The following is a 25,419-nucleotide window of genomic DNA, read 5'->3' as shown; positions in this document are numbered from 1 at the left end:
CAGTTGCTAGAACACAATTATGCACAATTACAGTTACTTTGCCAAAAGGTAATACCCAAGATAGTTAGATAAACACATATGCTTACTTTGAGATAACCAAAAAAAAAAAAAAGATCAACCCATGACTTCACTGTCTAAAAGACACATTCCTTCTATTCCTACAAATCCCGTTTCTATGGAATCAAAGTGCACTGTTTACTTTAAGAAGTGTGAAGGGAGCTATGAGAGAAAGGGCAAACCATAGCGGTCTTGGGAACAGACACACGAATTCTCACGGGTTCCTCCAACTTAATGCCTTAGACTGGAAACTCGCTGGTCATATACTTTGGCTGGCTAAAGAAAACATTCTAACACGTCAGGCAGAGCAGCCCAGATACATTACTGACAATGTGGGTTTGTGGGAAGCCAAAGGAAACTGAAGGGGAGGGGGAGGAGGGCATCCTTCAGCCAAGACCTCTAGCCAGTTCACTGCCAGCCTGCATCCTCTTCTAGCAAACAGAAACCTACAGAGTGACACAAGAATAAATTTGAAGGCAAGAACAATATGGAGGAAGGGTCAGGCCAAGAGAGAAGCATTTGTGACCAAGACAGTGAGACTAAGAGGGTGACTGACCATCCCTGTGCATAACTGGGTTGGAATGAAAGAGTACGGTGTCCCCACAAGAGAACACAAGCCTCTTGAAAACAGGGGCTGTTTCGTTTTTTGTATTTCAGTCACTCAATGAACATTTAAGCACCTGTTATCAACCAATCAATAAGCATTTCATAAGGCTTACTACTGCCAAGCACCATGCTAGACCCTGATGATATGATTGATCAACATTTATTAAGCACCTACTTGTGCCAGGCACTGTGCTAAGCACTGGAACATAGACCAGAGCCAGTCCCTGACCACAGGAAGTTTCTATTGTACCATAGTAGACAACAGGTACATACATTAAGTCTATATAAAATAAACGGGCAGCTTTGGGAGTACAGCCCTCGTAGTCGGAAGGATCTAGAAAGATTTGGTGCAGCGTCTGCGCTGAGCTCTGGAGGAAAGGAGGGATTCTAAGAGGCTGAGAGAAGGATGGGGTATCCGGGTACGGGCAATGGAATCTGCAAGGGCAGAAAGACAGGAAGTGGAGAACTGCAGGTAAGGAACAGCAAGTACAGCCACAGCATGAAGGAAGGACAGGCTGGAAAGTGGGACAGCAGCACAGAAACAAGCATTTATGCAGCATTTCTTATGCCCCAAGAACTGTGCTAAGCATGAGAAATGCAAGAGAAAAGAAAGGCAGCCCCTGCCCTCAAGGAGCTTACAGTCTAACACCCAAAATGGAGTTAGAGGAAGAAGAGAAGAAGGAAGGGCAGAAGCCAGGTAGTGAAGAAGGGAAGAGGAAGAAAGTGCAGCCAGCACCGAGGGGAGGAAGAACCAGAGGTCACTGAGAGGACAAAGTACAGGTGTGGGAAGAGCAGAGGACAGGGCAGAGAGGAGGGCCTGGGCAGACGAAGGCACTTCAGAGTTCTTAATCACGTCGGCAGGACGATCGTGGCTGACTCAGAACGAGATACGACCAGTCTGCTGAAGGGACACCGAAGCACCAGCCCACGGCCCCTCTGCTCAAGGGTCTTACAATTTAGCGGAGTGGACAGTAACAGCAGCTCACATTTACAGAGTTTACAAAGCATTATCCTCACAGAGTTTATTATTCCTAAAAGTCAGAACTTGAGGTTTGAAAAGACGTTAAATGATTTGCCCAAGGTTACCCAAGTACTCAACCAAAAAGTAAAAAGTTCTTTCCACTCCAACATACCTCCACGCACACAACATACAACAAAACAGAACAGACATTCTATTATATTAGACCACTACATGCAAAGTGCTCTGAGAACTGTAAGGTAAAAATCATCATTTATGACCAGGAGCAGTAGGCAAAGCTTTCCAAGGAAAGCTTTTCAAGTTGGGTGGGTTCTGAAGATTGGGTGCATTTTAAGAGGCAAATAGGTAAAAGGGGCATAAGCAAGGGGGTACATGGCTGTCATGGGGAACAGCATAAGCAAAGATGGAACCTCTCTGAGAAATGGGTAGTCCTATTTGGGGTAGAGAACGCATGAGAGGGAAGGAGTAAAACTACAAAGGTATGCTGCAGGGAGATTGAGAGAGCCTCAAATGGCAGACTAAGGAGTGTGGACTCCTTATATAAGTAGAAAGTCATCTGGCAGGCAATCGAGTACCACTAGTTTTTGAGCAGGCTGGTTTTCAAAGAGGCAGAAGAACCAGAGACCAAACTGCCAACATTCACTGGATTATGGAAAAAGTAAGGGAGTTCCAACAAACACCTACTTCTGCTTCACTGACTAGACTAAAGCCTTTGACCGGGTGGATCACAATAAAACGTGGCAAGTCCTCAAAGAGATGAGAGTACCAGATCCTCTTACTCGTCTCCTGAAGACACTGTATGTGGGTCAAGAAGCAACAGTTAGAACCAAACATGGAACAACTGATTGGTTTAAGATTGGAAAAGGAGTATGACAGGCGGGACATTGTCACCTTATTTAACTCATACAGAGTACATCATGCAAAATGCCAGGCTGGACAAATCAAAAGCTGGAATTAAGGTTGCCAGGAGAAATATCAACAGCATCATACATGCAGATGATGCCACTCTATGGCAGAAAGTGAAAAGGAAGTAAGAAGCCTCTTGATGTGGGTGAAAGAGGAGAGTGCAAAAGTTGGCTCAAAGCCTAACATCAAAAAAACTAAGATCTTGGCAACCGGTCCCATCACTTCCTGGCAAACAGAGGGAGAAGAAATGGAAGCAGTGTTAGATTCTTTGGCTCAAAGATCACTGCAAACAGCAACTGCAGCCATGAAATGAAAAGACACTTGCTCCTTTGAAGGAAAGCTGTGGCAAATCTGGACAGCAGACTAAAAAGCAGAGACATCACCTTGCTGACAAAGTTCCACACGATCAAAGCTATGGTTTTTCCAAAAGCAACGTACAGCTGTGAGAGTTGGACTGCGAAGAAAGCTGAGCACCGCAGAATCAACACTTTTGAATTGTGGTGCAGGAAAACACTTTCAGAGTCCCTTGGACAGCAAGGAGATCCAACCAGTCAATTCTTAAAGAAATTAATTCACACTATTCACTGAAAGGTCAAATAATGAAGCTGAAGCTTAAATAGTTTGGCCACATAACAAGAAGACAGGACTCACTGGAAAAGACCTCGATGTTGGGAACTGAAGACAAAAAGAAAAGGGGACAGCAGAGGATGAGACGGATGGTGTTATGGAAACGATGAACGTGAGCTTGGACAGAGTGTGAGAGAGAGTGGAGGACATAAGGGCCTGGCATGCTGTGGTCCATGGGGTCATGCAGAGTCAGACATGACTGAACAACTGAAGAACAGCAGCGGAATGACGCAATGAGGAAGATAAACATGGCAGCTGGTGCACAGGATGAATGTCTGCTGCTGCAGGCCAGCATGGGGCTACCATCTTACACTGAGCTTAAAGCCCACTACCTGGGTGGCACGTTAGCCTACTGCTGTTCAAACTGTGAGTGAACTGGTCTCGCTACTCTGGAAAGCAATGGGCAGTTTTTCTAAGAAAGTGCCTAAGATGTCTATGTTCTTTGGCCCAGAGATCCCACTGTTAAATTCATACCCTAACAAGGTCAAAGATAAAAAGAAAGGCCCATATAGACTGAAATATTTACATCAGCACTCTTTGTAATAGAAACAATTAGAGAACAGCCAACAGACTGTGAGACATGAATATGATGGATTAGCATTGCACTGTAAGAAATGCAGAATATGAAGAATTCAGAAAAGCAAAGGAAGACTTATATGAACTGAGGCAATATGAAGTGAGGGGAACCAAGAAATCAATATACCCAGTGACTTTAACGATGGAAATGAAAAGAACCAAAAACACTGAAACTGAATGCTGTCGAATTATGAAGGCCAAATCTTGGCTCAAAGGAAGGGATATGAGAATGCACACCCCTACCTTCTGTGTAGAGATGGGACACTACTGGTGTGGAATGCTACGTATAATGTGGAACTTGGTTAGTTTTGTCAAACTCTTTTTTTTCTTTGTTATAAGGAATTGTTCTCTGAGAAAGGAAGGAGGAAGGTCATACTGGGAAACTAAAGTGATGTAAAAATAAAAGGCATTAATAAAGATTTTCTTAAAAGAAATGAATATCAGGGCAGCGAGGAGGCGCAGTGAATAGAGCACCAGCCCTGGATTCAATAGGACCTGAGTTCAAATCTGGCCTCAGACACATAACACTTACTAGCTGTGTGACCCTGGGCAATTCACTTAACCCCATTGCCTAACCCCTCCCCCCCAAAAAAGAAATTAATATCATGGAAAAACAAAGGGCGTAGATTTTTTTAATGATGCCAGAATGGGCTTAATGGCCCCCTTGGTGGCAAACTTTAAGACTATCTTAATTTTCTCAGTTTTTAATTAACTCCTTTTCATTTCCAACACCTTGACCAAGGCGTTGTATACTGAATAGTGCACTAGATTACTAGGAAAGGCAGGGGATGACCTCCCCATCCTCTGCCCAAAGGTCAGGTACCAACCAGGCCACAGCTCTTCCTAGCTCTCAAACCTTCCTGACTCTGAAGCCCCAAGCTTATCCTTCCTAGCCTCAGATACCCTGCGGCATCTGTTACAAGCAACGGCAGCATGGCGTAAAGGACATCCTCACTGTCACCCAGTCCCAAACAACACTCCCTGGGACTCCAAAGAGTCCTAACTCCAAGAGAGTCTGGAGTGGTAAGTGTGGACCAGCAGAGAGGCTGGGCAAGAGGCCTGAACCTTGGGCAGTAGAAAGAACAAAGGCTCTAGAGCCACTGAGTCTGCTGCTCAATCCCTCTAGATAAGACGAGGCCATGTGAATTCTCCACTCGGGGCCACAGTTCTTCCTCTGTAAAATAAAGGAGTTAAGTTAGATGGTGTCTAATTAATTCTTCATCTTCTCAGGCTAACAGACCATCTAGAAGCCAATGCCCCGAGAAGCTGTCCAGGATGATTAGGTCCAGAGAACTAACTCTCCCGAAATTCGCAGATTCTCACAGCAGTGCTCTCCAAGGGTTGCGGAAAACTCTAGCACGGCCTGCTTTCTGAACCTGCAGAGCACCGCTGAAGGCCTGGTGGGGGAAGAAGAAATTTCATCTTATTGAGTCTTCTAAAAGATAATAAACAATCAGTATACCTCATCTAAGTGTACCTGAATCTAAGTGTGCAGATCCCCTCAACTCAGACTCAGCACCCTGATGCTGGGTCAAGCCTGGTTGGAATTTCTTTTTTTAATGGGAAATTGGGGATGGAGATGGCACAGTAGATAGAGCAACGGACCTGGAGTCTGGAAGACTCATCTTCTGGAGTTCAAATCTGGCATCACACACTTCCTAGCTATGTGACCCTGGGCAAGTCACTTCACCCTATTTGCCTCAATTTCCTCATCTGTCAAATGAGCCGGAGAAGGAAATGGCAAACCACTCTAGTATCTTTGCCAAGAAAACCCTAAATGGAGTCACAAAGAGTCAGATGTGACTGAGATGACTGAATAACAACAAAGGGGGTGAAGAAGGGGAGGGGAGAAATAGGAGGAGGGGATGGGTAGGGGAAAGAGAAAAAAGAGGAGAAGAACAGGGAGGGAGAGGAATAAGAGGGGAAAGGGGAGAGGAAGGAGGAACTCTGCCATGACACCATGGATTCCCTACAAAGGCTACTTCCCAGACACTGCTTGGGATTCACTTTCACTGGTCAGATACTGGTCAACCCCCACAGCATGTGTGGAGCACAGAGAAGCTGGGAGGAGGAGAAGGAGGACAGTCCAGAGCAAGGCGGGGGGGGGGGGGAACAGTTCTTCACAGAATAAATTCCCATTTGTTCTGTAAAACTTGGACTCAGTCAAAAGGCCGCACCCAAGGACCCAGAAGGCCACGTGTGGCCTCAAGGCCGCAGGTTCCCCGCCCCTGGTCCAGAGTAAGAATCATGCCAATGTGGTTCCAGCTCCTTCTTTGCTACCAGAAAAATGGCCACCAGAGCCAGGAGCAGCTTGATGGGGAAATCACTAAAAGGAGATGTCCCCTGTGCATGACTGAGGGTTATTTAGAAAAACCGTGTTGCCCTTTCTAATCAAAACAGTCACTTATGCAAAGTTCAGTGTTTTGACCACTCAACCCCAGATTCCATGTAAGCCCAAAGGGGCCAAGAATTTGGCAAAGAAGATGGCCATGCTCTCATTAAACCTCCCACTCCAGTGTTTTTCAAATCACTAAAAGTACTGAAGTCTGCCACTGTTTCAAAACTACACAGCACTTGGAATGCTGCAAAACCTCCCTGCCAACATCTTGAAGCATGTGGCCAATATGGCGGAGTCCACTAGGCCAAAGGCTTTTAAATTTCTCATTTTACAAGGCCTAAGAGGCTGTCAAATTAAAACCCTGGAGAATTACTTAACCAAACATTTTTAACCTTACAACTTGAGAACAAAATGGTTTCCAAGTTTTTTAAAGGGAAACCAAAGTGAAGGAGAATCTAAGCTTAACTGGGCCAGAAAATTCACTCAGAAAGGCCTACATACTTTTCTGACCCTTAGGCACAAAGAGCAGAAGGTTTGTGGAAACCCCATGCCCTAAAAGCCAGGCCTACTTCTTTGGGACTGGACCTTAAAAGGAACCATCAGTATTTCCCAAATACTAATGGGGTGAGGAGGAGGAATGAACATTTTAAAGAAGATACCTCCCAAATGGTTCTCCTGCTTTGGTTTTAAGTTGTAATCATTCTTCTTCCAGACATTTTAAAATTTAAATTCAACTGAAGTTCTTGTCCAAGGTTCTTGTCCAAGGTCCTTGGAAGTTGTTGCCAGTCATGAAAAAAAGATAAAGACAGTGGAAAAATGCACTATTTACCACACGCTTCTCTCCCCACCCTCCAGTTGATGCACACACGACTTCCGACTTTGTGATGGCTAGTCCAGGACATCTTCCACATCTGGGTTAGGGTCCTGAGCCATCTACATTGAAGGAGAAAGTTCTGTGGCACCTGATAGCTAAAAAGAAGCTCGCTTGTGTAAAACACAAGAAGTCTTCCAATTCAGCAATCCCTGCCCTTTAGGCTAGTATATTGTCTATCTTTTTGCTGCCTTCCAACCACTCGTATATCTCAGCCCTCACAGGCTTACACTGACCCTATGAGCACCAACTCTGGTTCACTCACTGGACAAGCTTCTCTTTTCTGTTCCTAAATTCACTGAGTGACTTCTCACAGATGCTTTGGTCTGGTGTATGCTTGTACTGAGGTACTCAAGCGCTGCTGTGGTACAGAAGCTGCTGCCCAACCACTCCCCCACAGCCAAGAACCTGAGGGTGGCCCCCGCTCTTGAGGACTATCCAAATCGGCATTATTCAAAATGGGGAGAAGACGGACCAAAGGTACATTCTGAAAATGTCCCATCACATTTTTTTTTTTTGCTCTATGGCGAGGCAATCAGGGTTAAGTGACTTGCCTAGGGTCACACAGCTAGTAAGTATCATGTGTCTGAGGCCAGATTTGAACTCTGGTCTTCCTGACTCCAGGCTGGTACTCCATCCACTACACCACCTAGCTGCCCCTAATCACATTTTAACATGGTAATAAATGTATAATTGGGAAGTTATATTCTTGACCAAGGATCAAAGGAAAACACTTAATCAACTATAAATTATTACAGAATCAAAGAATCTGAGAACGGGATGAGACTTCAGGGCCACCTGGTCCAACCAGTACAAGAAAAGGAATGCTCACCATAACAGACTCAATGAGCAGCCATCTGGCCTCTGCCTGAAGACCTCCAAGCAGGAAGGACTCACCACCTCTGGAGGCAGCTCACTGCAGTTCTACAAAGGTCAAATGGTTTTATGAAACCTATCCTGACATGAAGTCTAAGTTTGGTTCTTTGTCCTTTCCACCCACTGTCCATGGCCCTATCTAAACAAAGCTAATTCCTGCTCCATGTGACATTCCTACACACACCTGGAAACAACTATCACGTGTACAAAGTGCTTTGTATGCCTTAAGGTGCTATAAAAATGGGAGCTATTACTGCTATTACTATTACAGAAAAAAAATAACCGTTCTCTTCTTGTCTGTCATAGTTCAGATAGAAATGCCCTGGGACATATCTCCATCCTATTATTTTTATGTAATGGTTAATATATACGTATGTGTGTCTATGTTCTGTACATATGTAATATTATATTTATTATATAATATTATACAGAGATATATGTAGATATATTATAGGCGGATAAAACAACACCTTTGGAACAATGCCAGTGGCAGAGAGGATGCTGGGAATAATATCTAAACCTCATCATATCTGAATTTTGCGTGTTTTTTATAGCTTAGAAATTGTGAGTCTTCTGGTATAGCAACATCTATTAAATTCTTGTTTTTGAGTCTTTAAGTATCAATGTTCTATGTGGGCAATTGTAGGTAGTCTCAAGGACATTTTGAGGTCTCTAAGAAGATTGGCTGTCTATCAGTTTACAAAGATACTGAGTATCTGATACATAATTCTAGGTACCACATCATATCTTGCTAGGAATTCAGTGGGTACTAAATTTTTGCAGCCTACAATGATGTGCTGCAAAGTTATAACAACATGTCTTTTCATCATCTACATTTATCATTAAATCTGGGCTCTTTCAGGAAAACCCTTCTGTAATTTCTCCTGGTGATGACCTGGTCTTGGATTGACATCACAAGCCTCTCCATTTCCATGAACAAATCTGCATGACTCAGCTGTTTTTTCTAGGCCTCTCCGTCACCGTACAGTTGACTGAGTTAATGTGAATGGTGCCCATGGAAGGCATTTTGGTCCCCTTCTTCAATTTTAGCAATTTTACTTATTATTATACTTCCACGTGGAGGCCAATGACTTTCAGTTGTAGCCAACAAATGCAATGGCATGTCATCGGCCTTTATTAATTACGATGATTGCTGGATGTCCTCAGTAGAATGCAAGCTCCAAGAGGGCAAGAGCTGTCTTATTTGTGTCTTCATATCCTCAGCCCCTTCTACAAAAGCACTTAATAGCTATTTGACAAACTGAATTCAACATCAGTCTAATTGAACAAGACAGCAGAGTGACCAACTGCGTAGAACTGTTTCACGTAACACTAAGAGACTGCATGCTGACTGCATCACAGAGCAGCACAGCTTAAAGATACCAATAAGCCAGAACGGGTCAACAGGAAGGCAACCAAAGGGTCAAGTGTCTAGGTCTGTTACACGAGGACTGTCTGAAAGAAGTGTGGATGTTCTGCCCAGAGAAGAGGCAGCCTGGGAGACGTAACCACGGGGTTCCTGGATCTCAGAGGCTTTCAGATTTGTCCTGTTTGGTCCCAGAGGAAAGAGTAGGTAACAGGCAGAAGCTGAAAAGAGGCCAACTGAGGCTGAAATGGGGAAAGCCTTCCGACCAGTGAGAGCAGTCCAGAAGGGAAGGGCCCACTTCCGGGGTTGGTGGGCTTCTCATCAACCAGGACTTTCAAGAAGTTGACTGAACCCTTGTCAGGCATGGACTGGACCAAATGACCACTGGGCCCCTTCCGGTCTCAAATTCTATGCTTGACATCACTAGTTCTGCACCAAATTATACATAACACAACATGATAAAACCCGGCATAGAGTTCTGATTTTCTTCACAATTCCTGTCTTATTTTCCCTACAACAGATCAGAGGGTAAAAGAATCTTTGCATCCACATCACAGAATTCACAAGGATTTGGGGAGGAGGGGGAGATTTCACAGGCATTTTTAAGGGGACTTTGGGGAAGACATGGAGTCTGGCTGATCAACATTTGAGAACCTGAATTAGGCAGAAGCATTTTGATATCTGCCTCCTACCTGATGGGAATCCCAACATAAAAGAATCAACACTAAGTTCAGTTGTTTTTTCTCCCACATTAAAAACAGAAAGCCAGTTTTCTTCACCTAATACGTGACGTTGTAAAAAGCATCTCCAGGGGCAGGTAGGTGGCACAGTGGATAGTGCACTGGCCCTGGAGTCAGGAGGACCTGAGTTCAAATCCAACCTCAGACACCTACTAGCTAGCTATGTGACCCTGGGTGAGTCACTTAACCCCCACTGCCTCCAAAATAAAATAATAAAAATAAATAAAATAAAAACAAAAAGCATCCCTTTAAGCACACAACATTCCTAACTTTCACTGAATGTTTTCATCCTGTAATCTCTCAATAGGTGATTGTGTCACACATCAAAATACTCCAGTCTCTGGCTTGAACAGCAGCCAGACTCCAGAGGTGCCAAGCACTGACTCGGTTGTTGAACCCACAAAACCATTTCTTCTAATCTCAGCCCCAAGTTCTGCTCTGGATTGCAATTGTCACTAGAGCATTGGTGGGGGCTTTCCCCCTTTTGTCAGTCCTTTTAAAAGATTTTTAAGAATTTACTATAATCTGTAGGGATTCAGGTAATGAGACTTGAAAAACTAACATCCTAATTCATGCATTTCCCTTTAAAAGTAGGCCCTAGGGAGTCCACTAGACCTCAGTCTCCCTTTCTACCTCAGACTAGGGGGAGGGGGTTGGTTTAGATAATCATAACTATATAAATACGAGCAGGATCCACCTGGAATGTCACCTGGGAACATATTTTATATCTCCACAAAGAAGAAAAAGCACCCTCAACTCCCGCGTAAGACTAACAAAAAATACATCTCAAATACAGGGCGAGTTTATTTCACTCAGTAGAAGATACATTTCAACGATGCCGTAAATAGTTAAGACAACTCTCTTTCCCTCTTTGGTGAGTCGTACCTCATCAGAAATCTCGTCAGTTCTCCAAACTAAATACTAGCTTATACTTAAGACTCCCCTGCAGTAAAAACGCACACGGTGGCTAGAGAATCAATGCTCTCCTCAAAAGGGTCTCCATCTCCCCAGAGCGTGTATTCCCAAATTCTAGTACCAACCTAGGCCTGAAGGCCCCTTGAAAGGGGGGAGCACAATCAGACCTACACTTCAGGAATATCACTTTGGCAGCAGCGTTGGAACTAGATCAGAGTGTGAAAAGAGACTTGGGCAAGTGCAAGAGTCCAGGTGAGAGGGGACGAGAGTCGAATTAGGATGACAGATGGCTACGTGAGCAGAGAAACAGGCACATATACAAAAGAAGCCGTGAAGGTGGAAATGACAAGGCATGCTAACCACGCAGGGAGCGAGAATAAGTGGAGGATGACACAGAGATTGCAAACCAGGGTGACAGGCGGGTGATAGCGCTTTCTAATTCAATCACATAACAGAGAATCCAGATACCTGCAGGTTCCAGGCCCAGGCCCTCTTACCCATGCCATGCCAGTGAAGCCAGCTCACCTGGCAGGGCCTTCTACCAACACTGCAATGCAGAGAACAAAGAATCAACCACAATTCAAAGATGAGGTGGAATTATTATGTAACAGTCAAACCTATGGACACCATGACCAAAGGAAATCACAGCCAAGAAAGTTATTAGAGTTAAACATTTACCACCAGAGCTCCAGGACTCAGGAGCTCCACTGACCTTGATTTTCTAATGACAAGACTTCTTTACTTAAAGCACCAAATAAACAGGAATGGTAACAGTCTTTTATTATTAAAAAATACAGTTTCACTGCTTCTAGTTTTGGAGACTCATGAAAAGTTCTGGAGATCACTAAACCAAAAACACAGATGCAAACAGCCCAAACCAATTGAAAGAAAGATCATTTTGCTATAATAGTTTTGCTCTACCAATATTAAATATTTAGCATTTGACAAACACGACAAAGTATGAAGTCAATCTCGTAAAGCAGCACAGGCCCTTCAAAGATCTCATCTAGTTTGTAAACATTTAGGCAATAAACTAATAAAAAATACATTAATTTACTTTCATTTGAGACTAGTCAGACTGCTTCCTCCATCCAGATTTATATAAAAAGGAATAAATATGATCTATCATCAGAGGTTAAGTGAAAGATCAAATTCTATCAATTTTTATGTCAAAACCTCATTTGGAGGGGCAGCTAGGTGGCGCAGTAGATAAAGCACCGGCCCTGAAGTCAGGAGGACCTGAGTTCAAATCCAGCCTCAGACCAAACACTTGACACTTACTAGCTGTGTGACCCTGTACAAGTCACTTAACCCCAATTGCCAAAAAAAACCCAAACCTCATTTGGTTCGCCTACAAACTTGTAGAAGACACGCCTTCTTCTTCATGGCATCATCAGCAGAAAGGGAGGACGAAGGAAGGGTCTATATTCCTGACCATCAGGGCATGATTAAAGAAAGGTTTTCTAAGTTCCTGAACAACCACCATCCCACTGTTTTCTGCTGGTCAAGCCACGCCGACACAAGGATGTTCAGTTCCACAGGGCAGATTTCAGGAAAGACAATGAAAAGCTGGTAAGGCAAGCTCTTCCAAAGGAAAGCAGCCAACACGGAGGAAGACCTAGAGAGACTGCCACGTGCTTATGATTCAAAGAAATGTTAGCCTGAAGACTTAAAGGAAACATGATAGGTCTCTTCAAATGTTTAAAAAGCTGTCATGTAAAAGAGGGAAGATACTGGGGAACAGAACTAGCAATGAGAAGAAGCTGCAGGGGCAGATACAAGCGTGAAGTCAGGGAGGGAAACCTTTGCAATAACCAGTGCTATCCAAAGTGGGCCAGACAGCCTGAAGAAGCAGGGAGCCTGCCATCAGCAGGGGTCCTCCCGCACAGGCCAAACGATCACTGGGTAAGCTTTAGAGCAGGGACTTGCTCGGACACCGAACAGATTAGATGGTCTCGGGTCCCTCCAAGTCTGGGTCAGTAACAATGGGCAGCAATGCTTCTCTCCTCCTCTGCTCAGGGACACAACGATTAACCTCTCCTCCCCACGTGGAGCTCAGAAGCGTCCCCTTTGATAAGAATTCCAATATTATTGTGCCTGCCCTTCTTAAAGGCACCAAGCCTAAATTATTATCATCAACATGGTTACAAACCATATTTGCTCATTCACGGTGGGTCACGGTACTAGCTTATATTCTTTCCCCTGAGAAAGATGATTATTTTTACTAAAACATAGGAGGACCAGAACCACTTGAAAAGGTGAAAGAATAGACAACGTAGGACTCAACAGGAAGTAAGCCTCTTGAGGATAGGGATGATTATGTTTTGTCTGTTTCTTGCACACAGAAGGAGTCTAATAAATGCTTACTGACTGATAAACAGACTAAATACTACCTAATTTTCCCTAAGAATTTTTCACCTTAGTTTAATAAGACTCTTTTTCCCCATAAGAACACATCTCCAATTTTTAAAAAATGACAACAGACAATAGGATTCCCTTGATGGAAATTGTTTTCCAAATGCAGCCAGCTCTGCTAGAACCTCTGTTACATACAAGGCAGGATAACTACAATCTCAGAACTCATTCTAGTCATTAGCTCCAATACAATCCAGTCTCTCTAGTTCAGGGTCTCCATCAAATCCCCTCTGGTCAAGAAAGAGAAAAAAGAGAGTGACTAAAGTACCTGTCTTCCTCTCTCTAGCACAGCAAAGAAACGAGGGATATTCATGTCCTACGAACCTCCAACATCTCCCTCATGAATGCTCAGCAGGGGTGGGGAACCTGCAGCCCCTGCAGGTTCAATTTGCAGAACAATTTGTTCTGTAAAACCTGGACTCAGTCAAAAGGCTGAACTTGAGGACCTAGAGGGCCACACGTGGCCTCAAGGCTGCAGGTTCCCCATCCCTGGCTTAGGGAATCGTATTATTTCTTTGGCTAAATTCTTCATCTATTAAAGGACACTTCCCACGTTTAAAGATTCCATCATTGGCACTCCAAACAACGACAAATTAAAAAAAGCTACTGTGGACGTGCAGCATTAGAGGACTAATCCTAGAGAATGACATGTTTCTTTGAAAGTGACTAGTAGCTAAGTCATCCAAGTTAAACAACAGTTTGCTGCACGTAACTATTCCTGCTGACCTCCCTGAAGAGCCATACAGGACCAAATGCTCGGGCTACACTAATCAACGCGAGAACCAAAACTTCTTTTCACAGATTCTCTGGGGGAGCAACGTCCACCTGTCAGGCCACGGATATTGCCAGAGAGCGCCGCCACAGCCGCCACAGCGGCAGCAGCGACCAACGGCAGGGCAGAGGGGCCATACCCTAGCCAGGGGTGGGAACCGGCTCTATCCCAACATGAGGATACAGAATGGCATCTGTACTCCTGTATTATTGCTGCCAGCGTGCCACCCACTACCCAATCCAAAATAAACCTATCAACAACTTCTCTCCACACGCTTACCGAGTCTTTTTCTTCAATTCAGAATTCAAAGAACTAGGCCATTTATTTTTCAATATTTACAATCAACTCATTCAGAAGCTGACTGTCCAGTGTTATTCTTCTTCCTTCTTGCTGCCAACCTCTGACCCGCTTTAGTGTTTTTAGCACCTCCACGAGCGGATTTGGAAGAAAGAGCAAAGGGATAATGTGAAATAAAAACCAGCTCTAGGAGCTTGGTCACTGGCTTGGAACTGGCAAATTATGTGGTGGAGAAGCAAGCCAAAAAAGTGGATCAGCTACAGAGCCAGCCTGACACAGTACACAGAGCACTGGCTTTGGAAGTCAGGGAGAAATGGGTCTGAATCCCACCCCAGAGGCTCACTGGCTGTCGGACCGTGGCCAAGTCCTACACCTTTCTACACAGCCGCAGTCTTCAGATGTCAAATGGTGCTAATCGCAGCACTGACTTCACAAGGATGTTGCAAGGCTCAAATGAGATGATGCACGGAAAGTCTTCTTGCAAATCCCAGTACTATCTCAATCAGACCAAGAGTCGGAGACCTGGGGTTCAGGTTCTTCTGGTGACACATACAGAGTAAGGATGAGCCAGTCACAGGCTCCTGGGCTCCTGGGCTGCTCCCGAGGCCACAAGGTGCAGGAGATGACTTATTACACTGACAGAGGCAACTCCTCACCAATGAAATGTAGGTTCCAAACAAAACATATGTCTATAATATTTACCATAATACATATATACAACACTTTGAGATTACAAGTATCCTTTCATTTACAGAACAGAGTCCAGCAATACTAGCTACATAAATCTGGGTAATGCAAACCCTATTTTCCCACTGACTTTCATTCTAAAATTAAAAATGAACTCCCATGGAGATAAAAAGATTCTTAAGCCCTTAAGCCCTAAGGCACGTTAAACCCTGGAAGACCGGAGGAGTCCTAAACCTACAGTGCCCCCAGCACATGCGCTAAACACAGCAAGTAATTCCTATTTGTTGAACTGAATTGAGCTGCATCCCCACCTGGCAGATCCCTTTCTGACGACGTCATGTGACTTTCCAGACTCTCAGCTTCTCCCTCGTGCCTTCAGCCCCCATTCTACAACTGCCTTGAACCCTAAGGATCTCGCCCATTTCTGACGACACTCCCCACTCTACCCTCTCAGCTCCTTCTCTGATATGGATTTCTTTGTACATTTGGTCAGACCCAGTCTCTCTCCTGACTTCATCTTAAAAATGCCATTTCCACTAACTTATGAGTGGTATGCTGGTACTGAGGGGTGGGGCACAGAAATGACAGCAGAAATCATAGAAAACTGGAAACCAGTGTGATGCCAGCGCACACGCCTGCTTCTCTGGCTGCAAGGGGCCCCAGGCCAGGCCCGCTGCGAGGTTCGTCTAGCCATCACTTTTCACACTGCTGCCCATCAACTCCTGGCAGTCTCCTCCACAGCGGCTGTCAGGCAACGAAACATCTGCTGCCTATGGTGATTTGCTGACCACTTTACATCGGCTCGCCGCCTCTAAGCAATGGCATCGATGAGAGAAAATGTCTCTCCTTTTATCTGTTTCAACAGCTTGTGGACTCACCTCAGCTGGCGGCTGTTCTGAGGGAACAATGTCGCCTTCTCCTCTTCCACCTCTCATGGGATTTGGAGCAGTGGGTGACCTGACCCCCCCACAGAATAGCGCTGACACAACCCCGATACTGAGAACTAGTTATTTCCTGTCTGTAAATATTTAGTCCATTTCAGAGGGGACTGGAGGGGGGATATTTCCACAGCCCTCAACACAACTGTCTACCCTCTCCTACTGGACCCTCTCTGTTCCCCTGGTCTTCCTGACTCTGTTTTCTCTTGCAGACACATGGAACACTGCATTTGGGATCACAGGACCTGGGTGCAAATTCTGCCTGTCATTTACTTTCCTATGTGATCCTGGAGAAGTCACTTAACCTAACAGACCTCCTTTTATTGACTTAGAAAATGAGAAGTTTGAACAGATGGACTCAACAGTCCTTCCCATCCTAAACCCTACGAACCTGCTCTGACCTTCCTGACCACTCCCTCTCTTGGCCCCCAAGGTCTTGAGTCGGGCTCTGTTATCTACACTCTCCACACCCTCCTCACTGGTGTGCCCATTTGTTCCTGTGGCTTCAGTTATCAGTTCTACATAAACGATGCCCAAATCTGTATATTCAATTTTATTGTCTGCACTGAATTTTTCTCACATTTCCAAATGTCTGCTGAGCACCTTCATCTGGATTATGGCTCCTCAAATGAGAAATAATCTAAGCCAAATTCACTCTTGTCACCCCTTAACTGCCTCCTTCTCCCACCATAGTAAGAACTGACAGTTATAAGTTGCTTTAAATAGATTCTCCTCTGATCTTTTTTAAGAAGCCTGTGGAAGAGCACTCCAGGTGGCATTATCCCCACTTTACAGATGAGGAAACTGAGACTCTAAGGGCTTAAAGGACTCATTAAGGGACTAGCACACAGCGCAAAGGTCTCTGGTCTCCCAGTGTGGACTCTTCTCAGTCCAGCAGACAGCTTTCTGTGGTTGCCTCTGTCATCCTGCCCTTCCTCCCCTTCCCCCCCCCACATGTAATCAACTGACAATTCTGATCAATTCTAGCTCCATAAAATTCTTGTGAATTCATTCCCTTCTTTGCCTTCATGTTACCACAAACCTAGTTCAAGCCCCCTTTACAAGGCCTCTCCTCTGTCAAAATATACTGTATGTACTTATTATATAAGTGTGAGCTGAAGGGTTAGGAAGACCCGAGTTCAAATTCTATGACACTTACTAGCTATGTCACTCTGAGCCAGTGACTTATCCTGTCTTCCTCAGTTTCCTCATCTGTAAAATGGGGATACGACCACACAGGGTGGTCATGAAGCTCAAATGTGGTATATATAAAAGCACTAGGCAAACCTTCAAGTGCTACAGGAATTCTGGCTATTAGTTACTGCTACTGTTGTGGTTGTTGGTGTATTCTACCACTTGACAGCAGGAGCTGTTTTCGGATTGCTTTTGCACCCCCAGAGCCCACTGTATATACTTTTGTTGTTCAGCTGTTTTCAGTCATGTCTGACTCTTTATGAGCCCCTCTGGGGTTTTCTTGGCAAAGATACTGGAGGGGTTTGCCATTTCCTTCCCTGGCTCATTTGACAGATGAGGAAACTGAGGCAAACAGGGTGAAGTGACTTGCTCAGGGTCACACAGCTAGGAAGTGTCTGAAGCCAGATCTGAACTCAGATCTTCCTGACTCCAGGGCTGGCCACATTCCCCCTGCCAGATCCCCAATTAAAGCCTAAGAGAAAGAAATCTAATATAACAACAAAGGCCACTTGGCCAAATCTGGGGAAGAAGACGACCAAATCACTTGGAGCAGCACAGACCCTCCCCCCCAATTTCTACTTCATTACAGAAATTTCCTCTCTTATACTAGTCTGAGATATGGAGCCAGAGGACCTATTATATAATGAAGGGTAAAACAGTTTTACTATATCAGATTTGAAATTCTATTAGACATACGTCCCATCAAGATGCCACTGCCCATTCAAACACACATTCATTTTAAAACATAAACATTTGGAAACCCTATAGTTACCCAACACACACACACACACACACACACACACACACACACACACACACACACAGTGTCTTTACCTGTTCCCCATCTTTGAAATCTTTGCATGCTTCTGGGAATATGTCATAAAGAATGAGAGGGTATCCATGTTTGATGAGGTTCTTGGCCATTGGATTTCCCATGTTGCCCAGTCCAATGAATCCAACAGGAGTCTTGGAAGCCATTGACCTAGAACACACTGATTTCAATACAATATTTTCAATCAGGATGAAAAAATGATTTTTTTAAAAACTTCAAATGACTTTCAAATTTCAATTTTTTGTTAAAGTGTTTAAATTTAGAAATACCAATAGAGGAATAAGCAATGTAATTTCTAATTCATTATCATTAACCAGTGTCTCATCTAGGAGAAAATTAACTATTCCATCTTGTTTTCCACTTCCATTCCTTCTCTCTCCCATTTTTAGAAACAAATTTAGCAATGCTTCTAAAAAGCTCCATTTGTTACGAAGTCGGCGTCCTCCTGCCCAAACGAAGGCCTGAACAATGAATTTCTTCCCCAACTAACAGAAGCAAGCCTCATCTCTAACACGGCAGGACAGCATTCTGATTTCTGTTCAGTACAAAGTAGACTAACACTTGGATTTCTGGTAATAAAAGTTAACTAGTTTCTAAAAATGCTCATTCTCATTCATTTGGACTAAAATTATAAGACAGTAATATCAGAATCTTATCACTAGTTCCTCGATGCCCTACTTTTAGTGCCATTTACCACAGATATATCTCACTATCTCAGCTTTTCAAACTATGTGAAAATCTTTTTTTTTATTAACTAAGAATATCTTAAGTCACTAGGAAAGCTTAATAGTTAAAGAGACTCCACAGAAAGAAAATCTTTGCAATACAAATCCTTGTCTCTTTTCCCACCATATTCCCTAGGCCATGATTGAATCAGTGTCAGGAGCTCAAGGGCAGAAATCACCTTTCCTTCATCAGAGCAAATCATCTGAACTTCCAAGAGAGGCCTGGGCACTGCCCAAAGTCACACTGGATCCGCGAATTTCTGACTCTGGGCAGCTAAGTGGCACCATGGTGCTAGGCCTGGAGTCAGGAAGACCTCAGTTCAAATCTGGCCTCAGACACTTCCTAGCTGTGTAACCCTGGGCAAGTCACTTCACCCTGTTTGCCTCAGTTTCCTCATCTGTAAAATAAGCTGGAGAAGGAAATGGCAAACCCTGCCAGTATCTCTACCATGAAAACCCCCAAATGGGGTTACAAAGAGTCAGACGGGACTGAAACAACCAAACAACATCTCTGACTCCAAGACTAGACCTTTGTCCACGAGGCCGCCAAAGCTAACTTTCAGGAGTCCCTAGACCCTTTTACAATGTTTATTTTCCAAGAAGTACCACAGTTTAGTGGATACAGAGCCACCCAGGACTCAAGAAGAACTAGGTTCAAGCCCATTATGTGCGTAAAGGCTGTGGGATCTTGGACAAGTCACTTAAATCGTTAGTGTTGAGGCCCAAAGGAGCGGAATACTTACTGATCTGCTTTTGATAAGGGAGTTTCTTTTTGGGGAGTTCCTCAAACCAATGAAATCACAGGACCAAAACAAAAAATCTAATATGTGTTTTTTTTCTATTTATACATAAATTACCTAACCAAATAAAAATGTCTGCCTTACCTTTAAACCTATTTAGGCCTATGGTTACCCGAAAGTCAAGAGATTCTGATTTCAGCTCTGGCCCTGCTCCTCACTAGGTTCGTGACCTCAGGCAAGCCACTTCTCCACTCTGAGTCTCAGCCTCTTCATTCAGAAAAGGTAGAGGATTAACTACAGGTTCTCTCAGAAAATATGGCTCAGCCCCTAAAAGAAATCCTGGAGAACTTGCAAGGTTTGGGGCCAGGGAAGTACTCATAACGTGCTCCTGTCAAGTCTGCATGCCAATGAGTCCTCCACATCAGTAAAAAAAAAAGTCTGAGGACCGATTTTAAAAATCAAAACAAAAACCTTCCCCTGTAAAGCTGGTCTACGGAATGGACATTACTAAAGGAGAAAGCTTTGCAGGATTTAATGCACAAAAGATGTGTCAAGAACTCCCTTTGCACAAAGCTCGACTTTCTTTTTAGTAGGCTGGTGAAGGAGTGTTCCATCGTCTGCACGTATACAACACATTCATTCAGAAGTACAAGAACACGACGGTCATGCTAAGCCACCCCAAGCTGCCTTATTTGGGGTACCCTGTCCCCTCAGATCCCTTTCCAGGTCTGGAAACTGGACCCAATCAACTCCGGGAAGACGGGGTCCCACTCACCATGTGGCAGGTGCCCCCCTTGGCCACCCCCGGGGACTGGGATGCCAGCTCGGTGAGGGCAGCGGCTGCTGTGTTGCAGGATCTTCATCCCCAGTGCTCAGCACACAGGAAGCACTTAATAAGTGCTGTTTCAAGTTCTTTGAATGAGTGTTAAAAGTTTTTTACATATAATTGGGAAATATTTAACGAAATAAATAAAAATATGTTGGAAAAATGCTTTTCCATTCACTCATTCATTCAACTCCACCTTCAACATTAAATGACGTTTCCTAAAGACATGCCTTCTGGAGTCAGGAAGACCTCAGTTCAAATCTGGCCTCAGACACTTCCTAGCTGTGTAACCCTGGGCAAGTCACTTCACCCTGTTTGCCTCAGTTTCCTCATCTGTAAAATAAGCTGGAGAAGGAAATGGCAAACCCTGCCAGTATCTCTACCATGAGGGCATCTGCTCTGAAGCATTCCACCAAGAGACCTCCTTAGGGCAGTAAGCTTTCGTCATTCCAGAGTTCCTGCCTGAAGCCCGACTCCCCAGGAGGCAGTGAGGTGTGTCCATCTGGGCCAGTGGGCCTTCAGAGCCAATGTAAAGTCATCAAGTGTCCTACAGGGCCTTTGGCTTCAATATTTCAGTCCAATAATAACCACAGGCATCTTCAGAAGATAAAAAGGGACACAAGATGCTAAGGGACACGTTATGCTTTCTACGCTGCTTAATTCCACATTATTTTCTTTTTATAAGTCACTTAATGAGAAGCACAGTCTGTTAATCCAAACTTCCTTGACACTAATGCTACTGACTTAATTATAACAATCAGATACATGGCATTGGGCCAGATTGATTATGGCAAATTAAGCACAGGAAAGAGAAAGTTTAGAATCTAGAATGACTAAGCTGAGCGGACCCTAATTTAGAGGGTTTTTTTTTTTTTTAATATTCTTAAGGGCATGATAGGGCTATACGCTTCTTCCCAATTTATTCATTCAAAAACAATTATTGAGCAAGTAATAAGTACAAAGCTAGGCAGAATGGGGGATAAAAGATCAATCAAACAGTCCCTGCCCTCAAGAGGTTCACAACCTAGTGATAATAACAGTCATCATTCACAATCACACAGGGCACTAAGTAATAATTCATAATTCAATTCATACAGGGCACTAAGTTTTACAAAGCGCTTGTCTCCCAACCACCCTGTGAGGGGAGCAGAAGCAAAGACAAACATGCCAATAACTAGCTAAAGGTGCCTGCACATACACAAGCGTGCTGAATAAGTGAATGCGGAGAGATACCATGGAAAGGCAAAGGAGGAAGAGAGGATCTGAGGGAGGGTCACCCCAAGGAGGTGGCACCAGAGCTGGGCCAGCCTCTGTGCCAGGCACTGGCAGGTGCTGAGGATCCCAAGCCAAAGCTGAAACAGCCTCTGCTGGCCCCCCTCACAGGAGGGAGCAGGAAGGATTCCAGGCAGAAAGCACACGATGGACAAGGCTGAAGACGTGGCCACCCAGGAAAGCCCAGGGGCAGAAGAAGCAGCAGGCCAGCTTCAGGGATCACAGCACACCTACAGGGGGGCAGCAGAGGCTGCCACAAAAACAAGGAAGGCCCAGAATGCAAAGCAAGGAGTCAGGGCTTTACGCTACAAGTAATCAGGAGCCCCGACAAGGATGTTCCCCGACCTTCTCCACTCTGTTGCCCACTGGCCTCCTCAGCTCCCCAGCTTTGCCTGGCCATCTCATCTCTCTCCTGAGCCAGAATTCTGCATCACCAAATGCCTGTGGGACACCTCCAACTCAGCATGTTCAAAACAGAATGCATTCGCTTTACGCCAAACCTCCTGACCGCTCCACCATCTTTCCAAGCCTCCAACCTCACTGTCATCCAGGCTCTTCCCTTTCCCTCACCCCACATATCTGTATCTTGCTGTTTCCACATCCCCAACACCCCTCCCTTCTCATGGCTCCCACCCCCAGCACAGGCCTCATCACCTCCGATCTAGAGACTACAATTGTCTCCCAACTGGTCTCCCCCAATGCCAAGCCCTTCTGAACACGGCCACCAAGGTCTGACCAGGCCATCCCCTACAATAACTCCCCATAGCTCCACAGGCTCTCCATTCGCTTGGCATCTCACAATCTGGCCCCAACCTCCCTCTCCAACTTCAACCCAGATCACTCCCATTCCCAGTCCTGCATGTGGCTAAACTCACCTCCTCTCTGTCCTCACACACACAGCGCTCCCACCAACAGGCTCTGCCCAGAATCTACAGCCTTCTCATCTCCAACTCCTAGAATTCCCTGTACCTGAAACCAAACGCCCCCAACCTCCAACATCCTCTCCCTCTCTAACCACCTTGTATTTATTCTCCAGAGATTTATTCTGTATACACTTATTTATAAATCTTTTCTCTTCTTTTCTTTTTTGTTTGTTTTTGTATCCCCAGCACCTAACACAGTGCCTGGCACATAGTAGGCATTTAACAAATGCTTGTTGACTGATGGATTAGTAGAGGGTCATCACAAACTGTGATGATGTAATTAAAAGTAATATCTCTTTAAAACAAATTTTGACCACAAATTAACAAATGGAAGACTGAAGTGAATATTTTCTCGAGTGAGGAATTAAGTATTAAAAGTTCTCAAAAAGCAAGTGTATATCCTTTGTAAAATCTCGTAGCAATTCTGGGTTCCAATCTTAGGTAAGTCACCATTTAATGCTAATGATTTTTCCTACGTCTATGCTGGCGGACCAATAGCAAGTCATTTTCTGAGAAAAAACGTCCATCTTTGGAATTCCCTCTGCCATGGCTAACAAGAAACCACTTAACTCAATTTTTGGGCAAGGCATAAAACTCACCTTTAAGAAAAACTTCCATAATGCTTAACAAGACACATTATTTTATGCTGGTCATTTTTTCAAATGACCACTGCTATTTTAAATATCTTCATACTATTCTGTGCTTATCATAACCTAAAACTTGAAGTGGACAGATTTTTAACAATCAAATTTTATTACATTACTGACGATATACACATAATATTCTATGATAGTAAATTTCCTTTACAGAACACTGGACAACACTACACAATTAAGTAATATTAAACATTGAAATAATGGCTCTTCAACATGTCATCCGTTTTCTTAAAATCCCCAAGCCTCTAAACAAATTATGGGTACATGTGTTTACTTTTAGCAATTATATCTAATTTAAATCTATTTTTTCTACTAAACTCAAAGTAGGACAGTAAAATGTCACATCACATAGAAATGATAATGTAAAAAAAAAATCAATTGTTACTGATTTCAAAAAAAATCATTTCCATAAATCCCCCCAAAGCAAAGTTGTACTTAAAATGATAACAGTACATCATCATAATAGTACTTACTGTTGAGCCAAAGAGCCCAAAATATAAGAATGTATGTAAAAAGATAGGTATGTTATAAACAGAAGACTCTTATCCTCCATTCATTCTTTGTACTTGTATCTCCAGGGCCTCTGGTTTAAGACAACATTAACTGGCAGACTTTTATTTTCTAAGAGGGCCACCAAGTTAACTAATTACATGAAATAAGGGGAAGAAGCAAAGTCCATTGTCAACTTTCACTGACTGGTCCAGAGAAGTGTTTGTGTGTTGGGTTTTAAATGGACAACAGTTGGAGGCCACAGTTTTTGGAAATAGAGGAGGAGGAGAGAGGGGGAGGAGGAGGAGGGAGGGGAGGGGGAGGGGCAGATGGGTCCACCCCACGGGTGCAGTCCCCCAGGTCACCGGCCACGCCATCCTACCCTACATGGTCTGCACTATCCGCTGCTCTCCTGGACACTCGGTCTACAGCCTGGCACACAGCAGGCGCTTAATGCATGCTGATCCATACCCGCCCCGGGCTCTCCAGGTCCCGGCTGTCACGTCCCTAGACTTGGAATGCGCTGTGCCTGGGCCTCAGCTTCCTCCCCAGCAGAGTCCCGAGTCCCCTCCCGCATGAAGTAGGGTTCTTCCCCTCCCTGGGCCTCAGTTTCCCCTTCTGTAGACCAGACCGCATCACTGACTCGGGAGCGGGCTCCCAGCTCTCGGTCTGGAGTGCCGACATTCAAGGCCCCCGTGCCTCACGGGCGCGGCAGCGACAGGAACACAGTCCTGAGTTCGAATCCCGGCTCAGCGTCCCCACCCGGGGCAGGAAGGGGCGCGTGACAGCGGCCCCCGCAGAGGCGCCGACCCTCCCCCCAGAGTCAGCTGGGCCCGGCCCGGGCAGCCCCCGCCCAGCGGCCTGGCCCCGGCGCCGCCGCGAGGCCCTCCGGCCCTTACCCGCCGCGAGGCCGGCCTGGCCCGCACCTCGACGCCGGCCCCGGCCCAGCAGGCTGCCGGCCGCCCCCCGGAGCACCAACGCGGCTGCCATGCTGCGAGCGAGCGAGCGGCCGAACGAGCGCCTCCTGCCGTCACCGCCGCCGACCGGCAGCCGCGCCGTCCAATCGCTCCGCCGCGCCCCGCACGCCTCCACCCGCGAACCAATGAGAGAGCGCGCTCTAGGGCCGGGGGCGGGGCCAGAGGCGCTCCGCCCCCTGCTCGTCGACCGTCGCCCGCAGGCGCCCCGCCCCGCCCTTCCCGTGCCCCTGACTCGGCAGCCTCTCTTCGGTTTGTTTACGGAGGGCGGCAGGAGGGGCGTGCGAGGGGGTGTGGCTGTCAATCAGGGCCGAGCCCGCCCCCTGCAGGCCGAGGGGCGGAGCCTAGCGCTGCGGAGAAGGGGGGGGAGGGGGGGTTATGCCTGCCTCTGGTTGCCTGAGCTGGACACGGGCACCTGACCCCGCGGGACCCGCTCCTCCAGGACCTGCCAGGGCCTTGATTAAGCCCCAAAAGGCCCGAGACCTCGCACTTTTTATATCAAGAAGCTGAAACCCTGTCAGTCAATAAACATTGATTAAGCACCGCTGTATGCCAGGTGCAGGGTGACATGCTAGGGAAACCAGGAACGGGGAAGACCCTGCCCTCGAGGAGCCTAATGAGGGAGAAAGTGTGCAAGCTTTACACAGGGTAGATCCGAAATAGTCAGCAGAGGGAAAGCACTAGAATTAAGGGGGATCCCACCTGAGAAAGGGGGGATTTTGGCTGCCAGGAAGGGGGGGGCGCTTCTAGGCATGGGACATAGCCAGGGGAAATGCCCGGAGTCTGGAAATGGAGGGTGGCACGGGAGGACAGCCAGCAGAC

The 25,419-nt window shown here is 45.4% G+C and overlaps 1 protein-coding gene across 1 annotated transcript in view; it reads right to left on the bottom strand.

Moving 5' to 3' along the window:
- Positions 1-24,613, bottom strand: part of LOC114050670 (3-hydroxyisobutyrate dehydrogenase, mitochondrial-like) — a 141,525-nt gene extending 116,912 nt beyond the window's left edge. Inside the window, exons 1-2 of the mRNA XM_027872531.1 lie at positions 24,523-24,613; positions 17,995-18,152 (exon numbers count right to left, since the gene is read on the bottom strand). Of these exons, the coding sequence (XP_027728332.1) occupies positions 17,995-18,152; positions 24,523-24,613 (249 nt within the window). The remainder of the gene's footprint in view (positions 1-17,994; positions 18,153-24,522) is intronic.
- Positions 24,614-25,419: the final 806 nt, after the last annotated feature.

Source organism: Vombatus ursinus, unplaced genomic scaffold (genome assembly GCF_900497805.2).
Source record: "Vombatus ursinus unplaced genomic scaffold, bare-nosed wombat genome assembly UNPS02014799.1, whole genome shotgun sequence".
Classification (NCBI taxonomy): domain Eukaryota; kingdom Metazoa; phylum Chordata; class Mammalia; order Diprotodontia; family Vombatidae; genus Vombatus; species Vombatus ursinus.
This window is presented reverse-complemented; position numbering and strand designations above follow the sequence as displayed.